The sequence below is a fragment of the Tyto alba genome, unplaced genomic scaffold (genome assembly GCF_018691265.1).
Source record: "Tyto alba isolate M040663 unplaced genomic scaffold, T.alba_DEE_v4.0 Super-Scaffold_27, whole genome shotgun sequence".
Classification (NCBI taxonomy): Eukaryota; Metazoa; Chordata; class Aves; order Strigiformes; family Tytonidae; genus Tyto; species Tyto alba.
Genome location: NW_024881301.1, coordinates 8,522,549 through 8,545,594, shown reverse-complemented (window position 1 = coordinate 8,545,594; position 23,046 = coordinate 8,522,549). Strand labels below are relative to the sequence as shown.

At 39.6% G+C, this 23,046-nt stretch overlaps 1 protein-coding gene across 6 annotated transcripts in view; it reads left to right on the top strand.

The window, feature by feature from the left end:
- GREB1L (GREB1 like retinoic acid receptor coactivator) overlaps window positions 1-23,046 on the top strand; it is a 144,329-nt gene that overhangs the window by 71,598 nt on the left and 49,685 nt on the right. For 2 of the 6 annotated variants that reach the window (XM_042798255.1, XM_042798253.1), the window contains exons 3-7: window positions 6,605-6,776; window positions 6,988-7,185; window positions 15,675-15,851; window positions 18,586-18,762; window positions 20,707-20,829. In XM_042798255.1, coding sequence (XP_042654189.1) covers window positions 6,608-6,776; window positions 6,988-7,185; window positions 15,675-15,851; window positions 18,586-18,762; window positions 20,707-20,829 — 844 coding nt within the window. In that variant the 5' untranslated portion in view covers window positions 6,605-6,607. The remainder of the gene's footprint in view (window positions 1-6,604; window positions 6,777-6,987; window positions 7,186-15,674; window positions 15,852-18,585; window positions 18,763-20,706; window positions 20,830-23,046) is intronic. The other 4 variants (XM_042798254.1, XM_042798257.1, XM_042798256.1 and 1 more) reach the window with 4 other exon arrangements.

The following is a 23,046-nucleotide window of genomic DNA, read 5'->3' as shown; positions in this document are numbered from 1 at the left end:
CTTCCAGCATAGCATCGTTTATTCACAGAAACTAGTCCTTCATAATTTTTGCATATTGTGTAGTCATTGTAGGTGAGTTCATGTAAATTCAATGCTGAGGTTATATGGTTTCTTTCATCTGATTGTTGCATCTGTTTACTGAGGAAATGACATCAAATTAAGTTTGGCACATGCTTAATCCTTAAATCATCTCAGTCCACACTAGAGGAATGTGTCGAGCATCCTGAGTACACTGACTGCACCAGTTTTCCTCTCGCTGTGCCCTAAGAATTCAGCCTACCTGGAATCTAACTTATTTTCTGAGTGGGAGCCATAACCTTAAGAAAAGTGAAGCCATTGCCAGGTCTGTACAGTTCTTGTCACAAAGCTTCGTGCGCAGAAATCTTGCAAAATTACTTCCAACTCCTGTTTGGGGATAAGAACTGACTGTTGTTGGGTTTATGTAGTTTGATTCTAACTACACAGACTTAACTCTAAAATAGTGTTTTAAAACTTCAGATTTACAAAACATTTAATCTAAAGATTCTGGGAGAGTTCTATCAGAATATTTGAAAGATGAAGGAAAATGCGGGATGTTAGGCAATAAACACAAGTGCTGAACTCACAATCTACTGAATTACTGTTTTGTAAAACTTGACTTGAGCTTAACGTGCAGTGACTTGTGTAACACTGTACTTCACAATGTATTCTGTGTTTGATTGCAGTTGTAAACTCCTCTTTAGGTGTACAGCTCAGTAAATAATACTGTTAAAAAGAACTAAATAGACATTTAAAGTTTTAAGTAAAAGAGATGACATTGAGTTTCACTTTCTATTTGTTGGTGGTTTTCCTTTTTCAGCTTCAGTGTTACATCACCGCTGGTTTATACTGCAAAGCTGAAAGTTCCCAAATCACTGAATTTTTAAAAATGTAATCCAAACTTATTTTTTTGCAATATTTGGAGGTCATTTGAAGTTGACATCTTCAGGCATATAAGTTCAGCTTACTAACACCATCCTGAATTCAGGTGTGAATTTTACCTTTAGTATTTTACTATTTAGTATTTGCTATTTAGTATTACTGTGTTTAGTACTGTTTTGTGAACTGTGCCTGAAGACTGTGGGGATACTCTTGGTGTGGAAGGGATGGAGCAGTAAGGGCATAGCAGCCTCCATATTAGCACCACTTGCGGTTTGCTTTCTGTTTCATGTTGTGGGGGAGCAGCTGCCCTGTTCCGCCATCCTGCATGTTGCTCTGTTGTGTATCATTTGTCTTTCTCTGTCCAAGGAATTGTCCAAATCCCATGTAATCTCATGCAATACTCCAAGTACAGATACTATTAATTGAGCAAGATGAGGAAGAACCTTGTCAGGAAAAAAAAGGCATTGATCTTTCCCATTCCTCTGACATGGTAGTGGCAACATCAAACTGAAAGACTAGATTCTGAATGGTATTGGAAGCTATCAATATTTTCTTCAAAATAAAATGAAAAATAAAGATGAAAGAAAATTCCACTGTAAACAGTCAATACAAACTAATCATTTATTTTTCCTGACAGACTTAGTGAATCTATCACTTGCTACATAAGATTGTAAACTGTTCTACAGCTGAGTTTGAATATCTCTAATGAAGACAAAAGCAGGGTGAGAATCTCAGAATCTTGAAAGGAATGTTGGGGGAAAAAAGGGATTTTACAAAGATGATCAGATAAGGGATTTGTTTATGAGACTACTCCGCTTTGCACTCTTGTATTGATACACACATAGTGAATGCTACAGTTAATGCTGGGCATATACTTTTGACTTCAAAGTCTACACTTTTAATTAACGTATATAACTGTTGTTGTTGTTACTAACGGTCATCCTTTCTGCAGTATGCATGTTCATGTTACAACCTAATGATGCTCAAATGGGAAAAAAAATACTACTCCCAGAACATCAATAAGAATGACGTAAGTAATAGAAAATGCTAGCTGTACCTGAAACAACCAGTTCCCAAACAATTCTACAGTATAAATAGATGCCTGGTCTCTCTTTGACTAAGATAACCCTTTGAGATACAGAAGCTGTGCTGGGCCTGGCAGTGCCTTTGTGAAGGAACTTGCTTTCTTTTCCTTTGAAGAGAAACTTTCCTGTGGGGTTAGGCCAGATCAGAAGCCAGATTATGTGTTTTGGAGAACAGAATTACATCATTAGGTTAAACACAAAGTAGAGGACTTGATAGAGCCGACTTAATGGAGGGTGTTTGCATCAGATTCATCATTCGCTATCAGGTAATTGTGAAATTGCTTTAAGCCATAACAACAACACTCACCCCCTCCCTCATCCTCCAGTTCAGTTCCTCTCCTTTAAAGTCTCTGGGGTCATGACCCACCTGGAGGCCAAATATGTGGTATCTGGTTTACTGAATGATCTGATTATATTTTTACTAGCAGAGCCTTCAACTTAATGTGCAGTTCTAGCTCCCAAGAACTATTGGGTAACAATCTATTTTCCAGAGGTTACTCTTTTTTTTTTTTTTTTTTTTTGGTACGTGAAGGACCACAGTCACCTATTTTTTTAACTAAAAGTGGGTAGTGTTTACTGAACTTACACACTGCAAGTCAGCTGGACCTGGGCTCTGTTTGTTCTTGAACATCCAGTGTCATGTTTCTGCATAGATCTTTTGAAACCTGGATGACTACATGGGACAAGATTATTTGCTTGAATTGACAAGACTTTCTTGTAAGTTCATCCTCTGGGGTTGAAAGAGCAATCAGAATTTCCCTGGGTCCTTCACTGCACAGTGAAGTGATGTGCTGCTAAACTCAATCATCTTTGAAATTTTGCTTCTATTAACTTCCATGTCTGTCTGCTTTGATGGAAGCTCCCTGTAGTTGTAGTTCTGCTTTCAGTAATTAATGCCCATATTTAATTTTTTATTAAAACCTGTAGAATTAATACTTCTTCACTTCTGGTCAGGTTAGTGGAATTTCATGATTGCCTTGCTCATGTGTCTTTGCAAGGACCCAGCTTGAGATGTGAGGGCTGCCTTCCAGCTTCTGTTGTAAGGCATCTCTCAAACTCCAGCAAATTTCACAGTTAATGCTCTACTTCAACCCTCCTGCCCATTAGAAACCTCTCAGTGCACCCGAGTAGGCTCCGGTGTAGTTTGGTGCAGTGTGGCTGGACATAGGACAAGCGGGTGTGAGGGTGAGCACTGATGTATCGGCGTTGGCAGGAGAAGAACAGGCGTGTGAGATTGAGGAGGAGCCCCCCAGTCAAGTCCAGCTCCGTTTTCTCTCAGACACTGGGTCAGATAAGTCTCAACTGCATTCAGCGTGGGACTGTCTTTCCCACATCCCCCCAAGCTCACTGATGCGACATCATTTGTGCAGAATTTTAGGGAAAACTTGTCTTAATTTCACTCTAGAAAGCAACAGGGTTGTTTTGTTTTGTTTTATTTTTACCATATGGCCTTATATAGGAATGTAGGATAGACTTGTTATTTGGATAACTTTTTTTTAACAACGAGCATTAATTTAGTTACATTAAATCATTGGATTTAGCCACATTTAAATGCAGATGTGGCAAGTACATGTCTTAATAACAGAAATGGGTTTTTTCCTCCTATTTTCTTCCCTTCAAATGCCACCAGTTTGTTTTTCCTCCAGACTCTTTGCTGCCTCCTCAACCCCCCTCAGCACACACGAGCACGTTTGAAGCACGTTAGGTTCTGCTGCCTCCTCTGCCGCTGCTGTGGTGCGCTCACTGTGGGCAGCCTCCCACCTACACTGGGGGGAGAGAAGCAAAGCACTTCCTCACTGCACCGGGCATTTAGGGGCAGAATCAAAAGCAGAAACACTATGGCATTAATACCTTGAATTGGTGCTCCTGGCTTTTGGGCAGGCTGGATCAGGATGGCACATCCCGAACCAGCCCAACAGCTCCCTGTCCGAGGTCTCACCAGCTCCGCTCCCCTGCAGAGGGAGATCCTCCTGCTCTTCCCCCTCCCCAGCTTCCTTGAACTCCAGATGAGGCCCAAGCTGCCCTAATGGCCTCGGGGGGTGTTAGGAAATCAGCTGCCCAGTGCTGGCTCCCTGGGGCTGGTGTCCAGGGAGCTCCCAGCTTCCCCCGCCGCAGCCCAGCAGGACCCCCGGCCACGCTGCCCTCCGGTACCTCTGCCTGCCCCGTCTTGCACAGGCGCATCCCTGGCAAGCCTTCCTCCTGCCCTCCTTCCACACTGCAGAGACCCCCACTTACACAAGCTGCACTTCCTAAGCTTTCCTTTACTTGGCATTTCCAATAGCAATCTTTGTTTTCTCTTGGCAAGCGAGAAATGTTCTGTGGTAACATTAACCAACTTTCTCAGGTAAATCCGCAACAGTCGCCATCCACAGGCAAGTCTCTTTGTATAGGTGCCAGGGAGGCAAATTAAATAGCCTTGTCTCACCAGCATTTTTGATGTGTGCATACTATATCTTATTAATAGTTTCCCATCAAAATGAAAATAGTTGGCATAGACTGTATACAGCGTATAGATTGTAGAAAACATGGAGGATGAGCAGACTTCAGGCAGATGATGTGCTGTGAGAATTGCAGATTTTCTGATTCTTAAAGATTGATTAATTTTTATTATGACATTATTTCATTTGAATGCATTCCTGAAATCTTACCTTAAGCACATTATGCCTGACATAAAATTCCATAGCAGAGAAATGAAATTCTATGGTATGTAATTTAATGAAATAATAGTTTGCCATGATTTCTCTGACATTTATGGAAATATCATCACTGATTTCAGTAAAACTAGGATTTCAGTCACTTTTAGATGTTTTTCATCACTTTGTTCAAAGGCAGCTGACAGTATTCAGTGTACTGCAACTTTAATCTTGTTTCAGCATAACTTTTTCCCTAACTCACTTTGCAGTTGTGTGTTAGTACACACTCCCTGCCATTTCCAAATTTAATGAAAACTTGCAGAATGTAAAAGAACATCTACTTGCCTTAAGTATTTTATTGCTGGAATACCTGAATGCATTACGATAAGAAATTGTGTTTGTGTTTATATTGTGTCTGGTTGGTGTAGGGAAATGCTGTTGCCCTCAAATTTATTAAAAGCCTGTCCAAGTCAGAGATGTGGAATTATTTTCCCAAAATTGTATAAAGTCTCTGACTGAACTAGGGAACTGAGCCTCTCTCCCATGTTGGAGGTAATTAGATAAGCATCACACCTATGTATTCCAGTGGTATAGTAATATTTAGCTCTTAGGTATTTGTCTATACCGGGCGATCTCAAATGCTGCTGCCAGTGGCTGTCATCATTATTGCCCTGAGGACCTTGAGCAGCCCGGTGATAAAGCAGGCATGGAATTGGAGGTTTTCTAAATGCCAACTTATCTTCTTGGCCAAGGTCTCTTCCTGGTCATAGGGCCAGGTGACATCTGGTGAAGGGAAGTACAAAGATAACATTATAAGGTTTTGTACTTTTGTATCTATTGATATAACCGGGGAAAAGTTATTTCTGTTGAAATAAAATCATCTGAAGATGCAGTATTGTATTCTGAATATTGGAAAAATGTTAGATTGCTGTTTCTTTGGAGCAAATGTCATACGGTATAATTATCCAGCAAAGTGGAAAATTTTGTGTTTCAGTGAATCTCCCTCTGTTCATTGTAAAACCTTCCATGGCCATTGTGCTACTAAATGTTTACATTTGAGAGTCTGTATCCTAATGCTGAGTGCCAAATGTAACGGTCTACAGGCTGTATAATGTCACCCAAGGAGAAGTAATGATCTACAGGTCCGTTTATGCTTGAATATTTCATGAAGTTCATAAATTTATCATTGATATAAACATAAATATTAATTGTCAAAGCAAATATTGAAATTATTGTTATCATTACACTAGTATAAAACATAATTTAAAACAAAAACATTTCACAGCATTTGCTGTGTATGTTTTGGATGTTATTTATTTTTCTATTTTTTTACTTCTTTTATTGTAAGAGTATGATTAGATCATTTGAATTATATGGATCAGACTACATGTAAATCATAGTGTTACATTGAAGACAAGAGGTGAAGACCCTGAAAAGACAGAGAACTGACCTTCTGCATAATTTCAGTCAATATAAGCAAGAGCAAAAATTCAAGTTATTTGATGCCTCTTTATATAATTTCTCTGCAAATGGTGGCATACTGACAGGTAAAATCATGTAAATGCACAGTTAGACAACTAGTGATGAAGCCAAACATGATGTTTTTAATTTTATGTGTTATGCACCCTTCTGTAGCCTACTCTGAAAATCCTAAAAGGCAGTAATAATCATCTTATCTACCCTCCATTAAATTCTACACCAGGCAGGTTCTTGAGGTTGTTGAGAGGCCATGTATGCAGGAGGCACAAAGCAGCGTGTTGGAAATGTGCTAAAAGCCGCTATTGAAACAAGAGGATTTAGTCTACCAGATTGAGAGAGAAATGTGAATGTGTAGTACTAGTTAGAGGTGTTATTTTCATAGCATCCTTTCTACTAACTTTATATCACTGTCATGATTGACGTTAATAAGACCTCACTCTTCATTTCTAAATTGTCTGTGTGTGTACTTTCCCATTTTCTAATCAGCTATTTTCTTTGTGGTTTTAGATCATGGGGAATTCATATGCAGGGCAACTAAAATCTGCCCGTTTTGAAGAAGCTCTTCATAACTCTATAGAAGCTTCTCTGAGATGTAGCAGCGTTGTCCCACGGCCGATCTTCTCACAGCTGTACCTGGATCCTGACCAGCCTCCTTTCTTGCCGGAAGGTAACAATGAAAGTATGGCACATTTCAATTGTTGTTTTTCTATGTGAGAAAAGGGTGGGATGTGTTTCATTAAAAAAGCCAAGAACTGCGCAGCAGTTCATTGTGTGACACAAAATCTTAATCTTAGTCCTCATTAAGGAAAAGTAACAACATGCTGGTTATTTTAAAAGGAGATAGATGCAAGTACTGTTGAAAAGTTTATTTTATTTTTCATTATTCTCAGATGTGAAGCCAAAGGTAGAAGAGTTGGATAAAGAGTTAGTACATCGCTATTCACAAAATGGAAACCTGGACTTTTCTACCAACCAAACTGTTAATGAAATGGAAGATGAGGAGGAGGATGAAGACATGTCAGATTCAAGTAGTCCACCAATCCCATATTCACAAAAACCTGCCCCGGAAGGGTCTTGCACTACTGATGGTTGGTGTCCATTTTTTTTTTTTTACTATGTGATTTTTACAACAAATTCTCAGTATGATGCACACTCTTTACAGTCAGAAACTCTCAAGCTGGGAAGTCTGGAAATACAGTTTATAGTCAAATCCTTAAACCTGAGAAAATGTGGGTTAAGAGGACTTGTTTCAGGACATAAAATGTAATGTGTTATTTGAAAGCAGTACCTAAGACTGGCTGTAGCACCTCGTTAGTCTCTGAAAGCCCCTTATTTTCTGTGCTTACCATTGGTTTACTGTCCTCAAAGAAGTTATGTAAGTTGACATCAGTACAGCTGGTTCTCAATCTACCCTTAAATTATTCTCAGAAACATTGGCAATGCTGGATTTTGGTGCTTCCATGGGCAGGAGGAAGAGTTCGGAAGGAGAAAATGGAAAAGAGACTTGGTGTTCCTTCTGCTGCCAAGGGGCTAAGAGGGATGGTAGTGGAAGCTTGTTTCGTTTGTCTTTCCCACCTGCCTGCTGGCCACTGCTTGCTTACCCTGAGCTGTCCTTATTGTTCAAGATGAACAGAATTGTCAACAGTACTATTTTTGTTTGGTTTTAAATGTGTTAAAGAAAGGTTCAGATCATTATGCATGTATCTCTTTGGACCAAGTAAATGATATAGTTGGTTCCTCTTATCCCATAATTGTTCTATTCTGAAGATTTAACTTCCTTGAAGAAGGAAAATCTATTCATATTTATTAGAAGTGCTTCTCTTGAAAATATCTCCCTACCCCCTCAAACACTTGAAAACAAAAAACCTTTCCCACCAGGTTCAAAAGCCCTTCTTGACATTTTATTCAATATCTTCCTGAATTACGGGCTTCCTTGTGCAGAGTTCATAAAAAGTTGTAATTTGTAGAATGGCTTTGTACCTTACCATAGTGTATGATTATATGCAGTGGTAGAAGTAAGCACTAATCACTGGTAATTCTTTGACATTTTTGGGGTGTACTTAGTGGCAAATGTTGACATTTTTGCCTTTACCTCTTCCAAATGCAGCTTGCATGAGCATGTTTACCCTCTGTAACAATGTACCACCAGTTCCCTGTAACACAAAGAATAAAAAGGCTGGCTAAAAAGGCTGGCTACTATGGGAAGCTGGTGAATATTGTTAGGAGAATTTTTTATTCACACAGAAGTGTTTGCTATCCTTTGGAGTCTTGTAAATTGGTAGGAGGAGAGACAGAGAAAGTATAAAACAATATGTTCCTAGGAAGGTATCCTCAACTGAGGACAAGTATTGGTAAAGGCTGCAAAGTCTCCTGTGGAGAGCAGGAGCAGTTCTGATAACTTCTGATAAAGAAATATGAAATAAACTTGACAAAATGCAGAGGAGAACCAGCAGGATGGTAAGAGGAAGGAGTTCTGTCCAGTGAGGCTCTTTACCTGCCAGGACAAAAGCTGAGGTGGTATATGCTTACACTTTCTAAATATATCAAGGATAAAACACGAAGGAGAGAGGAGGGAGAAGAGCTGGTCATGCCAGTAAGGCCCTGTGGAAGTGTAATGGATGCTTAAAATAGTTGTGAATGCATTCAGGTTAAAGGTTTAGGGTTCTTTAACCATTGGTGATGCAGTTCTGTACCAGTCTGCCAGTAGGAGTAGGACTGAAAACCTTATCTGGCTCCAAGGCCACCATACATTTGTTTGTGACAGAGCTTTTTATATGACATCAAGAGATCTTTCTCAATCTCACTCACACATTCTGGTGATCCCTGGTTACACTTGCACATCCAGAAAAAAATGTTAATTGTGAGCTTCCAGATAAATGTCTGTGCCTTTGTTTGAGAGGTGACCTTCAGGAAACTGTTCCGTGTTTGCCAGTGCCTTTGCTGCCTCTGCTCACGATTGCTTCATAAGCTTGCCCTTCCCAACGTGGCACTGTGAGGAGGTGCTCAGCTCTCAAGCACTCACTGCAATGCAGACCTCTATGCTGTGGCTGCCAATCGCATGTCACAAGATTATGCCTAGTTATGCTACAATAGTATGCTCATGTATATACGTGCTATTACGCTTTTTCATGTGTCCTAGAAAAAGGTGACCTTCCAGAGGCAGTTCTGTGTTTTGTTTTTTATCTACCTTTTATGATCAAAGCTCCCTAAAAGAAGGTTTCCTCTGTTACATCTCCAGAATTTTAGGATTGTTCATTACTCTTTGTCAAGTTTACCGTACTGAATTTACAGAATCTGTCTCACTCTTCAGTGTTGTTCTCAAGGAGCTGATTTAAGGGAGCAGTGGTTTTGTATCTGGAAAAGGAAAGGAAAATCCATTTTTTTAAATACTGATAATGGTCTGTTAGGACAGTTTTATGTAAGTGTTTAAAACACCCAGCTTCCTAAATATTCATGCTGCAGACCATATCTCAGCAAGGTATTAATCTGATACGTCATCTTTCATCTCATGAATATGCCTTTCCAGCGATGTAAGACAGGATCACTGCCATTGTTTACATCCCTTATCTTAGTTATTTAATTACAAAGATACATAACATTAGGAAAATGTTAAAGGATGCTGATAGACTAATTGAAGTCACTTCAAGTGTTTGGATGCTTTAAACTAAGTATGTATCTAATTGCTTCTCTGAGAGCAAAATATAGGTACTAGGACCTGCACTTCATAGCTCCGCTTGCTGTAAAACCCATCTCTCACCTTTTATCACAGATGGGGTGAAACCTTTTTCGCTTGGAAGGTATTTGTGCTGTTTGCTTTTCCTGAATTCAGGATGTATGACATAACCATCATATATATTATTTTCTGTGGTGACTTTTCTTTTATTCAGGTGGCTGAGTTATCAGTCACATGAGTGCAGAAAGTAGATGTTAATGTCTTTTTTCATAGATTTTAAAGAAAGTGCCTCACAAGTGACAGTTTGTTGGAGGCTCCTTCTCAGCTGGCCATAATATTAGATCCCTTAACTCTCCCGTTAGCCCATTAGAAAAGAGCAACTGCATTTACTGTTAATCCTAATAGTCATAAAAGGGATTAATTTATTTTCAGGGGCTTTTTTTTTTTTTTTTTTTTTTCGGCTCAACACAAACTTTTGCAGTTAACTTACACCTTCCATGAAAATAAGGTTTCAAGAAAAAGACTTCTTCATTTTCATACAGGTGCCTCAAATATACAACAGAATAATAGCAGAAGCTGTTCTGAACCACTTGTTTGCTGTAGCTTTAAAAGAGGCTATTTCTAATTTGTGAAATAGCATTTTATGCAAGCTGTGGGAAACACAATAGTAGCACCTTTCTTTTGTTAGTAAATCCTCAATTTACCCGATGCTTAAAGAAAGGCCAAGGTAGTTTCAGAAGCAATTAGGTAAGGAGGTACTTAACACCTGATCAGTTACTGTGAAGTTACAATAGCAAGTGACAGTGAATGGTAATTCATATGTAATTCTTGGAAGCTAATTCCTTATGCAAATACCCCATTTATTGCAGTACAACCAGGGGCTGGTACCCCACATTGAAACTACTTCTTGTTACTGGTGGGGAAAGAGAAACTATATAAAAATTTAATTTTTAAGAAGATTCCAGCACTTCTAGGTGTTAAGAGTTGTGGGGATACATTTTAATTTTCAGGAAGATGGGACTGGATTAATTTAAATTTAGTGGTGTTGGAGAATGCAAATGTGCTTCTCAGAAGCAAAAACTAATGAATTTTTTTTCAAAGAAATGCAGATAATGTCTGTAAAAACTATTCATTATTCTTTTTTTGTGACTGCTCTTGGTATTTTCAAACCTCTAATCAGAATATAAATGCCTGTTCTTTATTTAAAACAAAGCCGAGATCCTGTGAGAAGATGATTTTTTTAATGGAACAGCTCAGCTGTGTACTTACACTTTTTATAGTTACATGTTGATAAACAATTTCATAAAGAGAAGCTGGTTTTAGTGTTTCATGGGTGTTCTTCTCTTCAGACTTAGATGTCCATAAAATGTCCATAAAAAATACACAGGTAAATGTGACACTAAAATAAGAGTCATATATGTTATTGCTGCTTGACATAGACATTTAGGTGTAAGCTTAATTATAAATGAATAGCTATGAAATGTAAATGGATTTTGCATGTTCTGAATCTTAAACACAGGCAGCACAAGTTCTGCTTGTACAGAGATGTCATGTCTTGTCTTTACTAATGTGGAACTGGTTATCTCTAACAGATAATTAAATATCAATGCAAAATCATGCAAACCAGAAGAGAAAATAGAAGAAAATAAGGTTGGGGTCCCTATGTTGCTTGCTAGCTAGAAAATGACAGTGTAGCAGAGAAAGGGGTTAATCACTGCTTCCTCTCCCCGTGGTCAGTTACTTGCTTCCTTGGGTGGAATTTTCTCATTCAGTTTAAAAAAACAGCAGGAACCTTAAACTAGAAGAGTGATTTGCAGCCCTGAAAGCCACGGGAAAGAAGGATAATGAAGGGCTCTTGTGAATACTGTCTACATGTCTTTGAAGGAAGATTCAAGACTTTTACTTCAGAGAATCAGATTTGCGTTCTCTCCCTGTCTGCTGGTGGAGGTGAGCCCCAGCGGTACCCGGCCAAGCTCCGCAGCCCTCCCTGGCTCTCTTGTTGCAGCTGTGGGCTAAGCAAGAGAAGAAGCCCCCAAGGCTCTGAGGGGGCTGTCTGTGCTGCCCCCTCTTGCTCCTAGCCCATTGGGATCCCTGTCCCCTCCACAGAAGGGGAGCCAGAGGAAGCCTTTTAGTATCAGCCCTGTTACTTGTTTCGCCCCCTCAGGAAAGGAGGTTTCGGCAGTTGCCTGCGAGCTCTGCTGGTAGCTGCTTTCTACCACTCCTGGCAGAGAGCTAGAGATCCTAAAGGGTACTGAATTCCAGCAACATTTGTTAAGTTCAGGAGCTCGTTGGATGAGGATCAGGAGCATCAGTGTCCCAAAACTAATGTCCCCTGGGGCAGAAAAGTAATTATAGCTCTCCTCTTACATAGCCTGAACATTACAGAGTCATGTGCTAGCCATCCAGTCTGCACATACATACCTCTGATCCAGAGATGTCACCAGCCAAAGCAGAGGAGGATGCCAGAGGAGATTATGCAAGGAGGAAGAAGGGGAGAGTGGAAGGGATCTGAGAGCACTTTGGGTAGAGTGAGAGATGATACAGGGGCTAAATTTTAGGTATTGTTTGCAGATTAGGCAGGATGCAGCATCTCTACAGTACAGTCCTACATATCCTAAATGGTGGGAAATATTAAATATATTCAGATCAACAGTCTCTCAGGTAAGAGGCTGCTGTTGCCCATGAGAGCAGACTGAGATACATCAGTTTGTTTCAGTGGACACTGCTAAGATGTTACCGAGTAACGCTTATCAACTTTTTAAGATGTTGTGATGTTGTGTCGGGTTTCTTAGGGTTTTCCTGCACCTCCTCCCCTGGGGACTCATGGAGAGTGGTGATCTGCAGCTGCTCAGAGTGTAGCTGAAGTTGTTTTGCTCCTAGCCTGGGTAACAGCCGAGTCTTTGCTTTCTTCTCAGATGTTGTGGAGCTCTGGAGCATTGCTTCACCTCACTGGGACATCAAAACCCTCAAGCATCCAAAGAGGGTCTAAGTTTCTCATACATTATTCAGCCCTTTCACTGTTATGTGCTCTTTCTGAAAGCAAGTCTATGTTGAAACATAGCTGTTAACAGCATTGGCAACCAAAATCCTGCTTTCTTTGGTGTCCTAGTATTTCTATTGCTAACAATTCATTCAGAAGCCTCTTATTGATCACCATTTGTGCTTCTGAGCATTTCCTGAAAATGATTAGATAGGGACAAGGCTAAAGAGTAATTGTGTAAAAGCACAAGTTTATATCTGTCTTGAAATCTTACTGTACTTGCTGTATCATAATCCTTATCTACAGATTTCCTGTTTGCCCACATTGTCAGCAGTGGGTAGTTTTTTTCTATTTTAAATCTAGATGTAGAGTGGTATTTTCTAAGGATGTTAGCTACTCAGATTTCATTGAATGCCTAAATAGTTAAGGCTAGTTTTGAAAATTCTGGATGTAATACCCAAATGGCGTAAACATTTGAATAAGCAAATTCTGTTTTGAATGTAAGAGAGTTTAGTTCCTAGATTTATCTGTAACTGTTTCTTACTAAATTACACTGAAGAGTCTAGACAATACTTAGCCTGGTACCTAACCTTCTGTTTGATTAGGACCAATATGTTTCTAAGGAATAGACCTTAAAAAGGGTTTAACATACTAAAATCAAATTGCATCTAATCAGAAAACAATAAATTTTGCTTTAAATATGTGGTTTTAATGCTTTCCCCCTAAAGCATATGTAGCTTCTTATTAGTAAGTTACTGTTATAATCTATTGATTTGTATATATAAACTTTAGGCACTTCATTTTAATTCATTGACTGGAAGAAGGTGTGTGCAAGGAACGAATCCCAGCTAGCTTTCAGCTCAGGTGAGCTGCTGCTGGAACTGAGCTGACTAACTGAAGGACTATTCAGCCAAGAACTGGTTCAGCAGATTGTGGGTGCAGGCACAAGACTGAACCTGTGTTGGACCCTGTTTTCAGCAAGCTGCTGCTTGCCAGGGAGTTCATACTAGCTGGTTCTGTGCATTCCACTTTACTCATGCTCTTTGCGTGGTACAGTTTTGAGGCAAAACCAAGGAACATTAACTTCCACTGTTTTCGCTGAAGTTTTAAACTATGGGTTTTAGCCCAAGTAGGTAAAAGTGGAGACACACATATAAATAACAGTTGAGGTGGCTCTTGGTTAAGCTGTGATCACATTGTGTTTCCAGATGCGTAGTCAGTGTCTTTCTCCAGTGATTTGATTTTTTTCCTTACAATTTCTGTATCAACTGTGGACTACTTGAAAGGTATTTTACATTAAGTGTAAGTAATACACATTAATAGCTGAAGTCTCAATAGATATTATAGTAATTTCTAATTTAGTTTGATATGTTTGTTTTTAACAATAATGTTGATTATTGCGATTATGATTTTCTGAATTTTGAGATACTGATTCATGCAGGTACCTGCATGTGTTGTCTACGTTATGGTATTTCTATGGTTGTAGCAAAAGGGAGATGGTCAATGGATAAATGTGTGATGTCTTTGGATATCCTGAAACAGGGGGGGTTTTCTGCCCGCTGCTTCTGGGAGATGTGTGAGGCGAGACTGTAGCACTGATCTTGCAGCTGGGGAAGTGGCAATTGGAGGCAAACATGACATAAGAGTCTGGTTCCTTAAGACTTGGTAGTGCTTTGGTTGATTTCTGCCTAAGGGAGATCAGAAAGCCCAGTGTGATCATATCCCTTCCTGTGGAGGAAGCCACACAACTGTTGCTTTCTCTCACACCTGTTGTTTCCTTACTTGAAAGTAGAAATTACTCAGTAAAAATAATATGGTGGAACTGTACAAAAAAGTGATGGGTGATTTTGATCCCTGTAAGTTTGAAGTTGGCTTTGGTTTGAGCAAAAGGTTGGAGCAGCTGGACCTCCAGAGGTCCAGTAATTGCTGTAAGCTGTGCCATCCAACCTTTTGAAAACTGCCACTATGGCTGGTTGGTGTGTGGCTGCCAACCTCACCCCCGGTCCTGAGGTCCCCAGAGCCCTGTTGCGGTGCCCGGCCACAGCTCTGGGCAGCCCTGCCGTGCTTTTCTGTGTGTCCCAGCCGGCTCGCTGCAGGACATGGAACAGCAGAAGCTCGCTCCAGTCCCTAGTTTTGCCCATTTCTGCTGCTGGCTTTATCCCTACATTGACCAGTAGCACAAGAACCAATGTTACATTCTTATTTTGTGTCCATATGTGTATCTGGGGAGGGAAGGGGGAAACTGACTGGAGACTTGAAGCCATGCATTGAGACTTCAAGAGTCTTAGATGGAGGCTTACAGAATACATGGTGTACATCTCTAAAACCAGTGAATTAATCTTTTAATTATTGGAATTCCTAAAATGTATAGAAAGTTAAAAACTAGAAACTAGATTCTTAAATATTTTTCCTTTAGTATTCAGTACTACAGTCATCAATTTTTATCATTTCATTGTATTACCTAGTGATGTTTATGTGCCGATGCCAGCCTGTTACAAGCAACAAAACCAAAGTTGTTTCTCTCGAAAAGACTGTAAACTAAAATTTGGCAAACAAGAAATATTCTTAGGCATGTTTTAAGAGCTGTTTTCTGTTATAAAATCACAAGCTTTCCTTCTTATTTTGAATGCTTTTAAAAATTGAGTTTGAGACATTCGATGTCTAGTCTTTAGAGACTTACATCTCTGACTGAATGTGTTCAGGATCTCTTTAAAATAATGATTCTCTATTATCTCTGAAACCCTAAGCTAGTGGATCTGATGAGATGCTATCTCCGTTTCCTCTATTTCCCTTGAAAAGGGTATATTAAAACCCCAGTTACACCATCAAGTTGTGAAGCCCCATTTGCTTTTGTAACTGAGAAAAAGAAGAAAATTAAACAAAATGTTTTGAAGATTTATCATTTGTTTTGGTTTATTTTTTAGGTTTTTGTCAAGCAGGCAAGGATTTACGGTTAGTATCTTTGTGCATGGAGCAAATTGATATCCCAGCAGGCTTCCTGTTAGTAGGAGCCAAATCTCCCAACCTTCCTGAGCACATTCTAGTCTGCGCAGTTGACAAGCGGTTTTTGCCAGATGATCATGGAAAAAATGCACTTTTAGGTAAGAGATTTTTTTTTTTATATTGTGCCATAATAATTCAGAGAAAAAGGTCAGTTCAAAATTATCTAAAGTAATTTCAGCTAATAACCTTCTACTATTAGAAACATGTTGAGGAGAGGTTTGTTTTTATTAAATTAAATCTGTAGGTGAACCTGCCTTAAAAGCCCATTTTAAAACAAGTCCCTGATTCCACAATTAACCACAATCGAAGCTTGGTGATTTCTGTGTGGGCAGAAGTCAATTGCAGCCCTGGCATTCTAAATGTGAACTATCCACATACTCTTTATCTCTACTGATGCTTACAGCATTTTCATTTAAGAAGAAATATGCTCATGCAGCTGTTGAAGATGAGCTATCTATTTTTCTGTGGATTAAGGGACAAATTCTGCCCTTGGCTGCACTCGGAACATTGTTCTCAATAGGTGCTCTGAGGGCAGTTTGCCTCTCAAAATCTAATACATAGGGAAAAAACCCCACATTTACGTCATAATTGGTTACATTTATGAGCTTTAAAAATTTAATACAAGAATGCTTCTTGGTGATTGAAGACAGGCGTATGTGCACCTAGGTTTCCTGCCTGGCTCACAACTGGTACACATTTTAACAGGCTAATAAAAGTGATTTAATGTATTTTGGCTCCTTTAGCCTGTTTTGAATTTACTCTCTCATTTCTCCTTCCAGTCATTGTGCTGCCTAGAATATATTCAGAAAGACCTTTCAAGAGGGAAGAAATTACAATAAAGCATAAATACCCTGATTTAACCACACTGCTCAAATTCTGGTCCAGACCAGCAATATTCTGCATAACTATTGAAAACACCTCATTTTTGTACTTATGTGCTTTAACGTTATTTCTCCCGTAAACCCATTTAATATGCTACTACACACTGTAAACCTTTGGACCTAAGGCAGAAATCCCACCGGCCTGAGTTAGACAGGAGCTGTGGTGTGATGTGGCCGGGCTGGGTACGTCAGGGAATGGGGGATCATGGGGTGCTCCAGTGTATATTGCCATCCCCAGAGGAGCTTCTCCCTGGCTGGGCAGGGGAAGTGTCAAGAGCTGACTGCTAAGAATTATCTGATAGACAGACAGATGGTGTTTAGTCTGATTAAATGTGGTCTTTGTTGGTAAGTCTTCCTTCCCCCCACCCCCTGGCCAAATGGTATCTCTAACATCATTTCATAATGAGCCCAGTGACTCACATGTCTGCTCTGGCATTGCTGATGTTACATATTTAAATGCCTCTAGGCCTGTGTAACTAGTACCTATGAGCAAAGAACTGACTCAGTAGCTCTGTGAGACCCTGATGACTCTTTCTGACAACTATGGCGATTCACCAATAGTTCCTGTGGGTTACAAAGGAGAAAGGAAGGACTGATTCAGTCCCAGGAGAAACAGGATGGAGAAATCTACTTGTTGGCATCCTCAGGAACATGATGGTAAAAGATGATACTTAGGCACAGTAAGGCTAAAGACAATGGCCTAATTAAGAGTTTTATGGAAAATGTATTTTGTCAAAAAGACTGAATATCTTTTTGATAAAACTACAATTTGGCTGACAGGTGAGCGTAGGAACCAATGTTCTCCAAGGTGCTTGGCATTGTGGGAAATAATTACAGTAGTGAGGATGAAAAATTGGTTGTTACAGATCTTGAACTGATCAGTAAATGGACAAAAACCAAAAATAAAGCATTTCTACTAGGTATTATTCTGCCTAGCACTATTATAAATCATTATTGATGTTCCAGAAAGAACGTAGAATATTTCTTCATTAAGGGTTGAAAGCGATTCAGAGATGAGTGGAGTGGCAAGTAAGCCAGAGGAGTTTAATTGTTCAGCATTATGTAATAGAGGGCTTATTCAAACAACAAGGATTTTAAGGGAGGCCCATTTCAGAACATGCCTTGTGCTTTGTTCTAGGAGATGTTAGACCAGTGCCATCTATATGCAACGTTCCTGTTAACATAGTTGTGAATGGCACTGGAAGTCAAGGGTGCTTAAAATACTCAGTCTGAACCCTGTCCTCCAGACCTCAACTCAAAATTTCACCCACTTCTGTGAAACCATGTTGGAAACGTTGCAGAGAAGCAGTCTTCTGCCTTTGTTCCTAAATCTGTTGCTTTCAGGAGAAGCTGTAGGTTTTTAAAAACATTTTGAAGCATTCCTAACTTTTGCCTTGAAAATCTTGACAGCAATTGATTGCTTTCAATACTTGAATAAGCTGTAAGGTCCAGCTTGGAAAGTGCTTTGTATAAGGAAGCTCAGGGAAGGTTTATTAGATATTAAGGTTAATTCTAGTCACATGAATTTGCAGTGGCTGCTATGGATTAGCCACTGTTTTGAGAGAGGTGCATGCAGCTTGGAACGTGTGGGTTTTTAATGTAGATAAAGTGGAAATACTTTTTTTCCTCATGGAAATTTCCTAGTTTGGCATCATAGCTCTCTCCCTGCCAAATAGTCACTCCTCTCTGCACTGTGTAGAGTGGAAAACTGGTGGTAGGGTTTTGACATAATTTAATATGACCTAGAAAGATGGAAGAATTTCAGAAAAGCTAGGACTAAACTCTGCCTATGTTTGGCTGCTTCTTGACAAACATGCTGTTCAGGGCATCTACGGAAGCTGTCTATCTGGAGGCCTTCAGTCGCTGGATGTGCGGGTAGGTTAAAATGGCCTTATTCCTAGCAGACAGTACGAGTCATTTAATCTGTATATCTTCTGCTTCATTCTTCCAGGATTTTCTGGGAATTGTATAGGTTGTGGAGAAAGAGGATTTCGGTATTTCACAGAGTTTTCCAATCATATCAACCTGAAATTAACCACTCAGCCAAAGAAGCAGAAGCACTTAAAGTACTACCTAGTAAGAAGCTCCCAAGGTGTACTATCAAAGGGACCCCTTATTTGCTGGAAAGGTAATAAAGGTGCCCATTCACTGAGGGGTTTTTTTATTATATTAGTGTGATGTTGAATGAAAAATTGAAAGTTGCTGTTGAAAGTGTATGCATTCAAAAGGAACTGTAGAAGTTGACTTTCTTTACTGCTTGTAGGAAAAATTTCCACTGATTTCCCTGAAGTCTGGATTTTGCCAGAGGTTTATTTAAGTCTTAATAGTAACCATGCAGTCATAAGTGGTCTTCCTCCATCTCCCCATACTTTCAGTGGAAGCCCTAAATCTGCCCTTCTTAGGATATGCAGCCATCTTGGTAGAAGAAATAAGGTTCTCAGTGTGCTGATTCTTTTCTGTGCCTGAAGCAAGATGACTCACATCCAGGGCTCCAACATTGGCTTTCCACTGATACTCATCTTAGCAGGTGCAATTCAATCTGTCTGATGCCTGAGGATAGCCAGCATGCCATACGATTAAGAAAGCTCAGGTCACTGATCTCAGGGAAAGAGGAAGAGTCTTGCCATTTACAGTGTGTTTTACACTTGGGCCTACCTTCTACAGGAGCAGCCTCTGCAATAATGCTATGTGGTAAAGAGATTACGTTTGTGACTCCAAGGCAGGGTAGCCATGCAGTCTGATATTGGTAGATGCGGGGTTTTGGAGCTAGAGCCATGCAAAGACTCAAGGAGAGAATGGTTTATGTACTCACTGTCTACTAAGCTGGTGTCTATGCAGACTGCTTGACTTCCTCAGCTGTGGTCTCACTCAGTAAAGGCAGAGTTTGATCTGGTGCCTGTTGTTCCAAAGAGGATGATGTGAGGAGAGGAGAAGCTCCACAGGACTGACACACATCTGAAGAGTCACATCCTCATGTGAATAGCAGCATGACACCAGAAAGAGATGGTTATCACCGAGCTGTATGAGTGATTATAGTATTGTATCAGTTAGTGGTTCAAAGGGATCCTGGCTTCAGCTGCTTTTCTCAGTTACGAGTATAATTAACTACTGCTTTAGATTGGATGTGGTTTTCAGCAGCATTTTTCACAAAATCTACAGAAGGATTTAACTTGGTAGTGAAGTTCCAGATACAGAAAGAGGAAATCTTGTTTTACTTTTTGAATACTTTTTCAGAAAACCCTCCCTGGTGCTCATGCAGTTGGGGTTGGTGTGTGTCCTGGTAAATGCAGACAGGAGCAACATAAATGTGGAGGAGGCAGATACTGGGGTCACTTTTGTTTATATCCTGATTGCAAGTGTTTTGAGCACCCGTGAAAGCTTAGAAAATCTACCAAGAATCGACCTCATGGGTGTTATTTTGATAGGCTCTATCCCTACATTGCTACCATCCATCCCATAACCCTTCACCCTTTACTTACATTACAGGTCTAATTAGAAGAGAAATACTTTTAATCACCCTGTTATCTTCAAACAGAACCTGATTAGGTCTCAGTTTTAAAAATGGATTAATGTGTGATTTTTAAGGTGACTTTCTCCTCCCTCAACTCAGTTTTCATCCAGATCGACACCCCCGGTGCTGAGATCTCCCTGAAGGTTTTGTAGGGGCATACTAAGAATCTGGGTTTCAGCACAATTTCTCCTTTTAAAGGGTAACATATGATGGTTTGTATAAAGGTTGTGGCACAGAAGTCACTGACTGTTTCCTGGGATATGTCCAATACCTTCAAATCTCTTGGAAGCTGCGAACTGAGGGCTCTTGCCATTTTGCAGCATCTGGTCTGTATTTGCCTGGCCCTCTGAGTGGCCCCCAGGGAGTTTTTCTTAATTAGAAGACAAAGTTGACTAAACCATGAGAGCTGTATTTTTGTTGAATGCTGCCATTTGCTGCTGTTTGTTGTACGTGCTGTATGTATGCTTTTAACATTTTTGTCACCTTTCACCACCGTGTTGCTGAACTTTCCTACTGGAAGGCAGGCTTTGTTAATATGTACTGTAGCTGCTTCATTTGCAGAATGTAGAAGCAGGCAATCATCTGCTGCTAGCCTCTCTGCTAAGCCAAATTCTTCGGTGTCACCGTCCACGACCCCAGAGGGTGGATCAGCTAATGGATACAAATCAGGGTTCACTCAGACAGGTAGGAGCTGAAAGTGCTATAAAGATAACCATTGGGGGTGGTAAGTTACCTCAGACACTGGTGGTTCAGGGATGCTGTAAACAACTGGGTATTTACCTCAAGCCATGTATAGATTACAGCAGGGAAGATGCCTGTCAAAATTTGTTTTGTGAAAGATCAAGACCCAGGTGAGGCTGAAAGTTAGCTGAGTCCTCCTAAGAGTAGCTGACTGAAAAGTATTAAAAGATCTTTTGATTCATTTATTTGATTCTGTGTCTCCCTGGGTTTGTTTCATTTTATTTTTTGTGGATCTCAGAAACCTTGAATTACACATTTATAGGGAGATGTTTACTCAGTATATAGACTAGGTTATATGTCCTGAAAAGGTAAATAATCTCCTTTTGGGGTGAAGGGGGCAGATTTTGTTTCTTTGCTTGCTTATTTATTCATTTACCTTTTCTTTTGCACAAGGGTGTACTTAGAATAGCAATTTCCCCACTCACATATAGTGTTTTTGTGTTATCTGAGCTAACATGCATCTCATAACTGTTATAGAAAGCTATTAATGACATACTTAAAAAAGGAGAAACTGTAAAAATCAAATAGACATTGGCTGACAAAGATGTAGCATCTTAATTTCATTTATCTATTTATTTATTGTAAATAGCTAAGGTGCTTTTCTTTGAGCTTTTTTGTCATTGCTTTATTGCAGCTTCATCTCCGCTGTTGTATGTTTTTGTATCTGTCTGTGCTATTTCTTGAAAAAATTAGAAATGGCAGAAAACTTTATGTTGTAATTGCTTCATATGTATGTGCCAGAACATATATTTCGCTAGAGGAGTATGAAATGCAGATATAAACCCAAGAATGTTAAAATACTTTCTCTTACTAAGTATGTTAAAAAGGAATAACAAACAAAAGCTGAACTTATGCATTCTTGTGAAATTGTAATCACTGATCAGTATGTTCAGAGACACTTTCCCCAGGTGGTCACCCCTGTCTCTGTTTAGGAAGCTATGTGCTTTAGGCTTTGGTTAAAATTAAATGAGAATGTTGTTTAAACACATCTGCTTTTCATTGCATGATCCCTTGACTTCCAGATCCTGGCATGAGAGCTGTGCAGATGCATTAGAAACTATTTATTTGAAACAGCAAGTGATCCAATATTTACACAGCTTTGTCTTCTATTGTACCTGCCAAGTTAATAGATACACCATTTATATACTGCTTTCTCCTTATCACTCACTGTGATTTTCAGTCTGCTTGGTGTTTCTGTGTGTCACTGTTTGTACTCTTAGGTCATGGTTGTCAAAACCTTTTCATCTCCTTCTACTGTTATCTTCTAGTGAAGATAATGCCACATGCATACATGTGAATCCCCTGTGACCGCAGGAAGGGGCAAGAGCACCTTTTTTCTGTGGCATGAATTCTGACATATGTCACCTAAGATGGAGGTCTGACTTTTTCTCTCCTAGGCTCTGTGTAGCTGTTTGTACTTTGAGTTGACTCTTGGTTGTTCTGAAACACAACTACTTACTAGCAAGTTGCTTTCTGAAATTGCTTTTAGTTTACTGTTAAAAGGAAAAAATGGGTATGAATTAAAGTTGTGTAAATATTTCTGTTTTCTGCCCTTGTAAGTGAGCATTTCAGTCTCCAAGTTCTAGAAGATACCTGTAGGTAGAAAGTTTTGGGCACACATAGACCACTGTGTTGAAATGGTAATTTCATGATACAAATTAGAGCACAAGAGAATTTTGAAATACTGTAGTTAAAGTTGACAGTATGGTGTGGCCATGATATTGCAGTCAGGTGTCAGGTCCCCCTTTCAAAATGGCTTGGGAAGATGCAGTTCCATTGCAAAGGAGAGGTGACTGGAAATGAAAACTGGCTGAAGCCTTGAATAGTATCAAAAATTCAGTTTTAGGCAGACACACAAGACAGAAAACTTAAGTTCAGGTGTTTAAATGGTGTTAAGCAACTAGAAACAGGGTTTTACAACAGAAGGATGAGCAGTTTTAATAACTGGTAGTACTACAAGTTCTGCTTAGGTACCAGTGTGATGTTTAAACATATACCAGCCACGTCTGCATTCATAGATAAAATGTCAAGAAAATGTATTGGAACTAGAGAGAGGGAAAAACCAACCAACCAACCAAACAAAGATTCTGGACAGTTTGCTTTGAGGAAAGCTTTAATGCTACATATTTACTCCATCATATTTAATGAGAGACCAGTGTT